Consider the following 12,500-nt stretch of genomic DNA (forward strand, 5'->3'; position numbering starts at 1 on the left):
AGTGGAGTCGGCTGTCTTGGTTGCTTTGTTTGGGTCTGCTTCTGTCTCTGGCCATGCTCCCTCCTCCCCCAGCAGACGATGGCGTGGAACACCGCAGAGGCCATCACAGTGGATATGTTTCTTTTACTTTTTATTCATAGCTGTATGTAGAAGTGTCTGCTTGTATCTGCTGCTTTAATGTCCTTTGATGTTTCCCTCTTACACACATGTAAGAGGGATGTGTACTATGGCTGTGAGTTGTTTTTTTCCCTTGGCCTCAGTCTGCACCCCTACTCCAGGGCCCAGGCTAAGACCGATTTTTTAAATTTTATTTTAATCTTCTATTCCCCCACCCTTGTTTACCTGTATCTCATTTTTTTGTAAGGGGCGCTGGAAGCCGGCAGACCCGTCAGCGATCCTGTTCTGTCTCCCTGTAATGTTGGTCTGATCTTGAATGGGATTGTGCTGAAAATTGTAATTTTCCTGAAGGAACTCTCCTGACGGAATAAATAAAGTACTATCTAATGTAATTAGACACATTTACTAGGATCATTCTGGAAAATCCCTTATCTGCCTATTGTGTTCCTAGTGTTTTAGTGAGTTAAATAGTACCTCAAAATCGGAGGGGTGTGGCCACAAGTGTATTGACGCCAGAGTCTCTGAGGGAAGTCACGGCAGCTGCAGCAGGACGGAAGCTCCGCTGATGTCTCCGGTAAGAGGCGACTTATTACCACAATTTTCTCATCGAAAACTGCCAGTTGACATGTTCGCTTGGCCGCTCTGATCCATAGTTAAGCTTCATTTTCGGGAATTTTAAACAAGGAAACACCGGCTATGTTTATGTGGCTAAAGGCTTAAAGCTTCCCACCAACAGCATTCTTCTTTGACGTCTCCATTATTAATTGAACAAATTGCAAAAAATTCAGCAACACAGATGTCTGAAATACTGTTTAATTATGCGATTAAAGCAGACTACTTATAGCTTGGATCGGGCTGGAAAATAATGTCCGCTACAACCCGTGACGTCTTGCGTACACGTCATCATTCGAAGACGAAACTCCCGGGAAATTTAAAATTGTAATTTAGTAAATAAAAGCGGCCGTATTGGCATGTGTTGCAATGTTAATATTTCATCATTGATATATAAACTATCAGACTGCGTGGTCGCTAGTAGTGGCTTTCAGTAGGCCTTTAAAGTTAAAGTACCAATGATTGTCACACACACTCTTGGTGTGGCGAAATTATTCTCTGCATTCGACCCATCACCTTTGATCGCCCCCTGGGAGTTGAGGGGAGCAGTGAGCAGCAGCGGTGGCCGCGCCCGGGAATCATTTTTGGTGATTTAACCCCCAATTCCAAGCCTTGAATTGGGATGGTAAAGTAAGCATGCTAACATTAGCATGTTTACAGTTAGCATCTCTCAGGTAGCAACTGTGAGTGAGGCGTACGGCAGAAACATTGGCTTAAAAAGTTAGCATGCTAACCTTAGCATGTTTAAAGTTAGCATCTGTCAGGTACCAAATATGAGTGAGGTGTAAGGCAGCAAAATTGGCAACAACAACAAAAAGTCAGCATGCTAACATTAGCATGTTTACAGTTAGCATCTGTCAGGTACCAAATGTGAGTGAGGCGTACGGCAGCAAAATTTGCACACACAAAAAAAGTCAGCATGCTAAAATTAGCATGTTTACAGTTAGCATCTGTTAGGTACTAAATGTGAGTGAGGCGTATGGCGGCAAAATTCGCACACAGAAAAAGTCAGCATGCTAACATTAGCATGTTTACAGTTAGCATCTGTCCGGTACCAAATGTGACTGAGGCGTACGGCAGAAAAATTGACTTAAAATGTTAGCATGCTGACCTTAGCATGTTTAAAGTTAGCATCTGTCAGGTACCAAATTTGAGTGAGGTGTAAGGGAGCAAACTTGGCAACAACAACAAAAAGTCAGCATGCTAACATTAGCATGTTTACAGTTAGAATCTGTCAGGTACCAAATGTGAGTGAGGCGTATGGCAGCAAAATTTGCACACACCAAAAAAGTCAGCATGCTAAAATGAGCATGTTTACAGCTAGCATCTGTCAGGTACCAAATGTGAGTGAGGCGTACGGCAGCAAAATTGGCTTAAAAAGTTAGCACGCTAACCTTAGCATGTTTAAAATTAGCATCTGTCAGGTATCAAGTTGTGACTGAGGTGTACGGCAGTAAAATTGGCAACAACAAAAAAAAGTCAGCATGCTAACATTAGCATGTTTACAGTTAGCATCTGTCCGGTACCAAATGTGAGTGAGGCGTACGGCAGAAAAATTGACTTAAAATGTTAGCATGCTGACCTTAGCATGTTTAAAGTTAGCATCTGTCAGGTACCAAATTTGAGTGAGGTGTAAGGGAGCAAAATTGGCAACAACAACAAAAAGTCAGCATGCTAACATTAGCATGTTTCCAGTTAGCATCTGTCAGGTATCAAATGTGAGTGAGGCGTATGGCAGCAAAATTTGCACACACAAAAAAAGTCAGCACGCTAAAATTTGCACGTTTACAGCTAGCATCTGTCAGGTACCAAATGTGAGTGAGGCGTACGGCGGCAAAATTGGCTTAAAAAGTTAGCATCTGTCAGGTATCAAGTTGTGACTCTGAGGTGTACGGCAGCAAAATGTGCTGAATAAGTAAGCATGCAAAATTTTAACATGCATGCAAAATTTTAACATGCTAACTTTAGCATGCACAATTTTCACATGCTAACATTAGCATGCAAAATTTTCACATGCTAACATTAGCATGCAAAATTTTGACATGCTAACTTTAGCATGCAAAATTTTAACATGCTAACTTTAGCATGCAAAATTTTCACATGCTAACATTAGCCTGTTTACAGCCAACATGTGTCAGGCTATCAAGTTGTAACTATGATGTTTACCGCAGCAAAATTGTCTAAAAAAAAACAACATTAGCACGTTAGCATGAGCAGCGAGAGGCTCCGTCTCACCGAGGGTCTCCTGCATGAGTCGCCCCAGCGTGTCGCTCATGTTGCTGGGCCGGGGGGACGAGTCCTCCGCGCGGGCGACGATCTCCTCCTTGATGGCGTTGATGACGAACAGCAGGCGGTCTGAGGGGTGGACGGCAGGAAGTGAGCGGGGAAGTTGGTCGCGGTTGCCACGGAGACACGAGCCGACTCACCGTACTCGGTGCTGAGTCCCCACAGCTTGACCTTGTTGGCTTCGTACTGGGCCTTCTTCTTCAGACGACAGGCCCTGCACACACACACACTTGTGAGGTGTGTGTGTGTGTGTGTGTGTGTGTGTGTGTGTGTGTGTGTGTGTGTCCGCGCACTCACCTGGACGCCAGCTTGTTCTTCTCCTTGCGGGACCAGGGCCGCGCGGTGAAGGGCAGCTCGCTGACGGGCGTCAGGTCGCCGATCACCTTGTTGAGTTTTCGCAGCTCCGTGCCGATCTGAAGAAGCTTCCTGGGATTGGGGGTCAGGTCTTCAACGTCCGTACGCCGAGACTTCTTCAGCATGTACTTGCCTGCGCGAGGACGCCGTCACATGATCAACGTCGACGTTGGCAATACTCGCACGCGTACAGTTGGCAGGCAACAAGTACCAAAACAGAAAAGGATTTACAAACCCCGTTTCCATATGAGTTGGGAAATTGTGTTCGATGTAAATATAAACAGAATACAATGATTTGCAAATCCTTTTCAACCCATATTCAGTTGAATATGCTACAAAGACAACATATTTAGTTCGGGCTCCAGTACTCTGGAATGCCCTCCCGGTAACAGTTCGAGATGCCACCTCAGTAGAAGCATTTAAGTCTCATCTTAAAACTCATCTGTATACTCTAGCCTTTAAATAGACCTCCTTTTTAGACCAGTTGATCTGCCGCTTCTTTTCTTTCTCCTATCTCCCCACCTCCCTTGTGGAGGGGGTCCGGTCCGATGACCATGGATGAAGTACTGACTGTCCAGAGTCGAGACCCAGGATGGACCGCTCGCCTGTATCGGTTGGGGACATCTCTACGCTGCTGATCCGCTTGAGATGGTTTCCTGTGGACGGGACTCTCACTGCTGTCTTGGAGCCACTATGGATTGAACTTTCACAGTATCATGTTAGACCCGCTCGACATCCATTGCTTTCGGTCCCCTAGAGGGGGGGGGTTGCCCACATCTGAGGTCCTCTCCAAGGTTTCTCATAGTCAGCATTGTCACTGGCGTCCCACTGGATGTGAATTCTCCCTGCCCACTGGGTGTGAGTTTTCCTTGCCCTTTTGTGGGTTCTTCCGAGGATGTTGTAGTCGTAATGATTTGTGCAGTCCTTTGAGACATTTGTGATTTGGGGCTATATAAATAAACATTGATTGATTGATTGATTGATATTTGATGTTCAAACTGATAAACATTTATTTTTTCGGCAAATAATCATTAACTTTATAAATTGAGGCCAGCAACACGTGACAAAGAAGTTGGGAAAGGTGGAAAAAAATACTGACATGCTCATCAAACACTTATTTGGAACATCCCACAGGTGTGCAGGCTAAATGGGAACAGGTGGGTGCCATGATTGGGTAGAAAAACAGCTTCAGTCATTCACAAACAAGGTTGGGGCGAGGGTCACCAATTTGTGAACAAATGCTTGAGCAAACTGTCCAACCCTTGAAGAACAACATTTCTCAACGAGCTTGTGCAAGGAATTTAGGGATTTCACCATCTACGGTCTGTATTATCATCAAAATGTTGGGAGAATTTGGAGAAATCACTGCAGGTAAGCGTCAAGGCTGAAAACCAACAACGAATGCCCGTGACCTTCAATTCCTCAGGCGGTACTGCATCAAAAAGTGACATCAGTGTGTAAAGGATATCGCCACATGGGCTTAGGAACACTTTAGAAAACTACTGTCACTAAATACATTTGGTCGCTACATCTGCAAGTGCAAGTTAAAACTCTACTATGGAAAGTGAAAGCCGTTTATCAACAACACCCAAAAACGCCGCCGGCCTCGCTGGGCCCAAGATCATCTAAGATGGATTCATACAAAGGATATCACCACATCGGCGTAGGAACACTTTAGAAAAACCACTATCGGTAACTACATTTGGTCGCTACATCTGTAAGTGCAAGTTAAAGCTCTACTATGCAAAGTGAAAGCCGTTTATCAACAACACCCAAAAACGCCGCCGGCATCCAAGATGGACTGATGCAAAGTGGGAAAAGTGTTCCGTGGTCTGACGAGTCCACATATACACACAGGTACTCAAGGTACTCAAAGCGCTTTGACAATTCCTCAGGCGGGTACTGCATCAAAAAGTGACAGTGTGTAAAGGATATCACCACATGGGCGTGGGAACACTTTAGAAAAACCACTGTCGGTAACTACATTTGGTCGCTACATCTGTAAGTGCAAGTTAAAGCTCTACTATGCAAAGTGAAAGCCGTTTATCAACAACACCCAAAAACGCCGCCGGCATCCAAGATGGACTGATGCAAAGTGGGAAAAGTGTTCCGTGGTCTGACGAGTCCACATTTACACACAGGTACTCAAAGCGCTTTGACACTACTTCCACATTTACACACACATTCACACACTGATGGAGGGAGCTGCCATGCAAGGCAGCTAACCAGCACCCATCAGGAGCAAGGGTGAAGTGTCGTGCTCAGGACCCAACGGACGTGAAGAAGGTGGTACTAGGTGGGATTTGAACCAGGGAGTGCGCACGGCCACTCCCTCACTGCGCCACGCCGTCCCGAAATACTCATCAAACGCTTATTTGGAACATCCCACAGGTGTGCGGGCTAATTGGGAACAGGTGGGTGCCATGATTGGGTATAAAAGCGGCTTCCGTGAAATGCTAAGTAATTCACAAACAAGGCTGGGGCGAGGGTCACCAATTTGTAAGCAAATTGTCGAACAGTTTTAGAAAATTTTTTCAACGAGCTATTGCAAGGAATGTAGGGATTTTACCACCAACGGTCCGTAAAATCATCAAAAGGTTCGGAGAATCTGGAGGAATCGCTGCACGTAAGCGATGATATTACGGAACTTTGATCCCTGCATCTAAAACCGACATCAGTGTGTAAAGGATATCACCACATGGGCTCAGGAAGACTTCACAAAACCACTGTCAGTAAATACAGAGGGTCATAAAAACTGGCTGCTCTCTTCCCTCCCTAGATGAATTGTACAGTTTCAGGTGCCTCAAAAAAGGCCCAAAATATCCTAAAGGTCCCATCTCACCCTGGACATAAACTTTTTGAACTGATGCCCTCAGGCAGGAGACACAGGACAATAAAATGCAGGATAAACCGTTTTAAAAACACTTTTTACCCGAGAGCAATAGTATCACTGAACACAAGCTGTAGGCTTGGTATTTTTGTGAATTTGGCGGTATGGCTCGGTTGGTAGAGCGGCCGTGCCAGCAACCTGAGGGTTGCAGGTTCGATCCCCGCTTGCGCCATCCTAGTCACTGCCGTTGTGTCCTTGGGCAAGACACTTTACCCACCTGCTCCCGGTGCCACCCACTCTGGTTTTAAAATGTTACTTAGATATTGGGTTTCACTATGTAAAACGCTTTGAGTCACTTGAGAAAAGCGCTATATAAAAATATAATTCAATTTTATATATTTTTATCTATTTATCTACGTTCTTATGGTTTTATGTATGATTTTGCACTGTAGTTCTATTCTACAGTTGGTCGCTACATTTGTAAGTGCAAGTTAAAACTCTACTATGCAAAGCGAAAGCCATTTATCAACAACACCCAGGAACGCCGCCGGCTTCTCTGGGCCCGAGCTCATCTAAGATGGACTAAAGCAAAGTGGAAAAGTGTTCCGTGGTCTGATGAGTCCACATTTCAAATTATATTTAGAAACTGTGGACGTGGTGTGCTCCGGAACAAAGAGGAAAAAAAACATCCGGATTGTTATAGGCGCAAAATTCAAAAGCCAGCATCTGTGATGGTATGGGGGTGTATTAGTGCCCAAGGCATGGGTAACTTACACATCTGTGAAGGCACCATTAATGCTGAATGGTCCATACAGGTTTTGGAGCAACATATGTTGTCATCCAAGCAAAGTTATCATGGACGCCCCTGCTTATTTCAGCAAGACAATGCCAAGCCAGGTGTTACAACAGTGTGGCTTTGTAAAAAAAAGAGTGCGGGTACTTTCCTGGCCCGCCTGCAGTCCAGACATGTCTCCCATCGAGACCAACAAGACCCCGAACTGTTGAACAACTTAAGCTGTACATCAAGCAAGAATGGTAAAGAATTTCACTTTCAAAGCTTCAACAATTAGTTTCCTCAGTTCCCAAACGTTTATTGAGTGTTGTTAAAAGAAAATATGATGTAAGACAGTGGTGAACATGCCCTTTCCCAACTACTTTGGCACGTGTTGCAGCCATGAAATTCTAAGTTAATTATTATTTGCAAAAAAAAAAAAAAGTTAATGAGTTTGAACATCAAATATGTTGTCTTTGTAGCATATTCAACTGAATATGGGCTGAAAAGGATTCACAAATCATTGTATTCCGTTTATATTTACATCTAACACCATTTCCCAACTCATATGGAAACGGGGTTTGTAAAAGAATTATAACTAGCTGATTGTCATTGGTCACGAGTAGATTCGGAACCAATTATCCAATGTGTTCCCTTTTATTTATTTTTAATATACAACATATTGCATTGCTTTAAATGGCAGTTGCCCCCACCAAGATGGCCACCACGTATCTTCCATTTAGTGTGACAGCGCACAGATCATTTTAATTACATAATATATGTATTGCTGCTGCTCTTATTTATTCCGATTCTTAATCGATTCATAGTTTTCAAGAAACTGTTGTTACCTTTTTCCTTTTAAGAAAATACGTTTTTAGGCCGTCTTTGTGTTTTTTTTACTTTTATACCAAACAATACATGGCGAGAAGCTGTTTGAATAGAACGGGAATCAAATGTAATGGTGAGAGTCATGTTAGCACTTAGCCACGGATGTTAGCACTATTTAAAACCTACCACAAAAAAAGATCGATTCACATCCGATTCTAAATCGATTCATAATTTCCAAAAATCGATTTAAATAGATTTTTTTTTAACAAAAATATATATCGATTTCCAATTTTCAAAAATTGGTGAAACATTTTGAAAAAATGTATTAAATGTTTTCCTAAACTGATAATTGAAAAAAAAAATCGATTCATCCATCAATCAAATTTCTACCGCTTATTCCCTTTGGGATCGCGGGGGGCGCTGGTGCCTATCTCAGCTACAATTGGGTGGAAGGCGGGGTACACCCTGGACAAGTCGCCACCTCATCACAGGGCCAACACAGATAGACAGACAACATTCACACACTAGGGACCATTTAGTGTTGTCAATCAACCTATCCCCAGTTTCATATCTTAATTTTCAAAAATCGATTTAAATTGGAATTATTTTCTTTTTCACAAAAATATATTTTTATAAATCGATTTCAAATTTTCAAAAATCGGTGAAACATTTTTTTAAAATTCATTACTTTTTTTTAAATTGATGGTATTTTTTAAAATCCAATTCATTATTTTCAAAAATGGATTTAAATCAGATTTTTTAGAAATTTTTAACAAAAATGTATTTTTATAAATCGACTCCTAATTTTCGGTGAAAATTTTTTTTTAAATGTGTAATTTTCTTCAATTGATGATTTTTTTTTTTTTTTAAATTGATTGATAATTTTTTACAAATTTAAAAAAAATGTTATCGATGAATTTTTCCGAAAATCCATTTTCGAAAATTAACAATCGATTAATAATTTCAAAAAATCGTTTAAAATAAAAAAATTTTTATTTATTTTTTAAATACAATTTATTTTATACATAATTTCCATTGACAATAAAAAAAAAAAAACTTGATTCATAATTTTTTTTCATTTATTGTTTATTTTTTTTATTGAAATTTTTTTAAATTGATTCATAATTTTCAAAAATGGATTGACAACACTAAATGGTCCCTAGTGTGTGAATGTTGTCTGTCTATACGTGTAGGTCCTGTGATGAGGTGGCGACTTGTCCAGGGTGTACGCCGCCTTCCGCCCGATTGTAGCTGAGATAGGCACCAGCGCCCCCCGCGACCCCAAAAGGGAATAAGCGGTAGAAGATGGATGGATGGAATTTCTCATTTTCAAAAATCAGTGAAATATTTTTTAAAACTGATTACTTTTTTCTTAAATCAATGATTTTTTAAAAATAAATTCATAATTTTCAAAAATAGATTTAAATCTAATTTTTTTTAAATTTGTAACAAAAATATATTTTTATAAATCGACTCCTAATTTTCGGTGAAACATCTTTTCAAAATTGATAATTTTCTTGAATCGATTTTTTTTTTTTTTTTTTTTAGAAAAATTGATTGATAATTTTCACAAATTAAAAAAATTTTAATCGATGAATTTTTCAGAAAACCCATTTTCGAAAATTAATCGATTAATAATTTTAAAAAAACTATTAAAATAAAACATAAATGTATTTATTTTTTTAATATAATTTATTTTATACCTAATTTTCGTTGACAATTAAAAAAACAAAAACTTGATTAATATTTTGTTTCATCTATAGTTTTTTTTTTATTGAATTTTTTTATTTTTATTTTAAATTGATTGAAAATTAAAAAAAATGGATTGGCAACAATAAATGGTCCCTAGTGTGTGAATGTTGTCTGTCTATCTGTGTAGGTCCTGTGATGAGTAGCGACTTGTCCAGGGTGTACCCCGCCTTCCGCCTGAATGTAGCTGAGATAGGCTTCAGCACCCCCGCAACCCCAAAAAAACGGACAAGTGGTAGAAAAATGGATGGATGGATTAACAAAATGAATACTAGTTCTCCCAGTACACTTCAATGAGTACACTGTGTACACTTTTCTAGCGTCGTCCCAATTTGCTACGTGTAAAAGTGGGCCAACATTTGGAGGCACGAGGGTCTCACCGTGCAGGGGCCCGTTCTTCTGGTACAGGTTGCTCGGCAACGTGTGGCGGTCCCACTCGGAGGGTTTGAGCATGCGCTCCTGCTTGGAGGGCGTCAGCTGCTCGCTGTACTCCCAGAAGTAGCGGCGCTTCCCTCGCTTGTTGCTCGACACGCCCGCCGTCACGCCCTTCTCGTCGTCCATCAGCGCCGCGTCGCAGCCTGGCGGCGGCGGGTGGGGGAAAAAGGAGAGGGGGGTGAGACTCGCGGGCCGGAAGTCGCCGAGGGCGAGCGCCTACCTGGCTCGGAGAAGGCGTCGCTCATGTCGTCGTCCTTGTCGGCTTCGTAGTCCTCGTCCTCGTCCTCTTCCTCGTTGTCGGACAGCTCGTGCTCGCTGCCGAAACCTTCGTCGTGGTCTTCATCGTCCAGCTCCAGGCCGTCGCCTTCGTCGTCGTCCTCCTCCTCCTCTTCTTCTTCCTCCTCCTCCTCCTCCTCCTCCTCCAGGTAGGACTGGCTTCTTCCCGCCAGGCGTCTTCGGGTCAGGAAGAGCGAGTAGTTGTGTTCTTCTTCCTTGCTCTTCTCAATGCTTTCCACCACGTCCGCGCCCTCGCCGCCGCTAACCCCGCCCGCAGCCTCCACGCTCCCCGCCACCGACGCTCCGCCCTCGGGGCTGGCCTCGGCCAGCTGAGGGGCGGTGGCCCACTCCGACGGCGTCTCCCTCTTCCTGCTTGGCTCCGCCCTCCTCTCGAAGCTGCCGGAGGTGGACGCCACGTTGTCGGGAGGGGCGGCTAACCTCTCCAGGTAAGTCTGGGAGGGGGCGTCGGCCTGATTTTTAAGAGCGGCGCTCACGCGGACTTTAGCTTTGCGTACAAAGTCAAAGCTTCCGGAAGCGGGGGCCGTCATCTTGCAGGCTCGCCCCTGGGCTTTGAGCGGAACGTGGCCCGGGTCCGGGGCGGCGCTCAGGAAGGGCTGCGTCTTTGTCATGGTCTCGGTGCTGGAGGGGACCGGCCTGGTGGCCTTCTGGAAGCCTTCAGGGAAGTCCGGCAGGAGATTCCGGGAATGGCGAGATGAGGAGGAGGAGCTCGCGGAGGGCCGGGAAAGGCCGGGGCCCGAGCCGAGGAGCGGGGGTCTCTTATTGGGGCAGGCGGGTTGCGGCGGCGGTGCAGGGGCGCCCAGGTCGACCGGCGGGTAAAGAACCTCGCAGACGGGCTGGGAGTCCTCGCTGTTGAGCTGAGCCAAGGTGGGAGTTCTGCCAATCACCTCCTCGTCCTGGTAAGGACTGGAAAAGTCGTCTATTCCCAGGAAGTCCACCTCCTTGGTGCCCCAAATGTCACAGCTGGCCAGGCGAGTGTATCTAATACACACACACACACACACACACACACACACACACACACACACACACACACACACACACACACACACACACACACATACACAGTTACAGGGGAACATTATCAGCAGACCTATGTAAGCAGGAAAAAGACCATATATTTTTTAACCCGATGTCCGAACTCTAAAAGGGTGAATTTTGGCGAATTAAACGCCTTTCTATTATTTCCTCTCGGAGCGAGGTAGTCAATCCAGCATTTTCTCAAACACATTACAAAAATCGAGTCAAATCAGCTCTGTTATTTTCCGTTTTTTCGACTGTTTTCCGTCATGCCTCGTCGGTGTGTTGTCGGAGGGTGTAACAACACGATCAGGGACGGATTCAACGGATTCAAGTTGACTTACGTGGAGTAACATGCTAGCTGTATATACATATTGCATCGTTATGCCTCATTTGCAGCTATACTTGCATCCAGCCTTTCCCTCCGCCCACATTTAATGCCAAACAAACACATACCAATCGACGGATTTAAGTTGCATCAGTGTCAAAAGATCCCAAAGTCCCGTTTGGTCTGCACATTTTAGGCTAGCTGTATGTACATTTGTAGCTATATTTGCATCCAGCCTTTCCCTACACCCACATTTAATGCCAAACAAACATTTACCAATCGACGGATTTAAGTTGCTCCTGCACATTTTACCGGCGATGCTACGACAGACATGGCACAGAGATGTGTGGATACCCTGCGACACTCAAAGCAGATGCATTTCCAACGATAAAGTCAACGAAAACACAAAGGTGAGTTTTGTTGATGTTATTGACTTATGTGCTAATCAGACATATTTGGTGGCGGCATGACTGCCATATAAATGATGCTAACATGTTATTTAGGCTAGCTGTATGTACATTTGTAGCTATATTTGCATCCAGCCTTTCCCTCCACCCACATTTAATGCCAAACAAACACATACCAATCGACGGATTTAAGTTACACCAGTGTCAAAAGATCCGAAAGTCCCGTTTGGTCTGCACATTTTACCGGCGATGCTACGACAGACATGGCACTGAGATGTATGGATACCCTGCGACTCTCAAAGCAGATGCATTTCCAATGATAAAGTCAACGAAATCACAAAGGTGAGTTTTGTTGATGTTATTGACATATGTGCTAATCAGACATATTTGGTGGCGGCACGACTGCCATATAAATCGATGCTAACATGTTATTTAGGCTAGCTGTATGTACATTTGTAGCTATATTTG

The 12,500-nt window shown here is 43.5% G+C and overlaps 1 protein-coding gene across 1 annotated transcript in view; it reads right to left on the reverse strand.

The window, feature by feature from the left end:
* The window catches only part of crebrf (creb3 regulatory factor), a 34,685-nt gene that overhangs the window by 739 nt on the left and 21,446 nt on the right, over positions 1-12,500 (reverse strand). The window contains exons 5-9 of the mRNA XM_061899239.1: positions 10,204-11,258; positions 9,929-10,126; positions 3,313-3,502; positions 3,156-3,229; positions 2,965-3,084 (exon numbers count right to left, since the gene is read on the reverse strand). Of these exons, the coding sequence (XP_061755223.1) occupies positions 2,965-3,084; positions 3,156-3,229; positions 3,313-3,502; positions 9,929-10,126; positions 10,204-11,258 (1,637 nt within the window). The remainder of the gene's footprint in view (positions 1-2,964; positions 3,085-3,155; positions 3,230-3,312; positions 3,503-9,928; positions 10,127-10,203; positions 11,259-12,500) is intronic.

This window comes from Nerophis ophidion, linkage group LG04, assembly GCF_033978795.1.
Source record: "Nerophis ophidion isolate RoL-2023_Sa linkage group LG04, RoL_Noph_v1.0, whole genome shotgun sequence".
In the NCBI taxonomy this organism is placed as follows: Eukaryota; Metazoa; Chordata; class Actinopteri; order Syngnathiformes; family Syngnathidae; genus Nerophis; species Nerophis ophidion.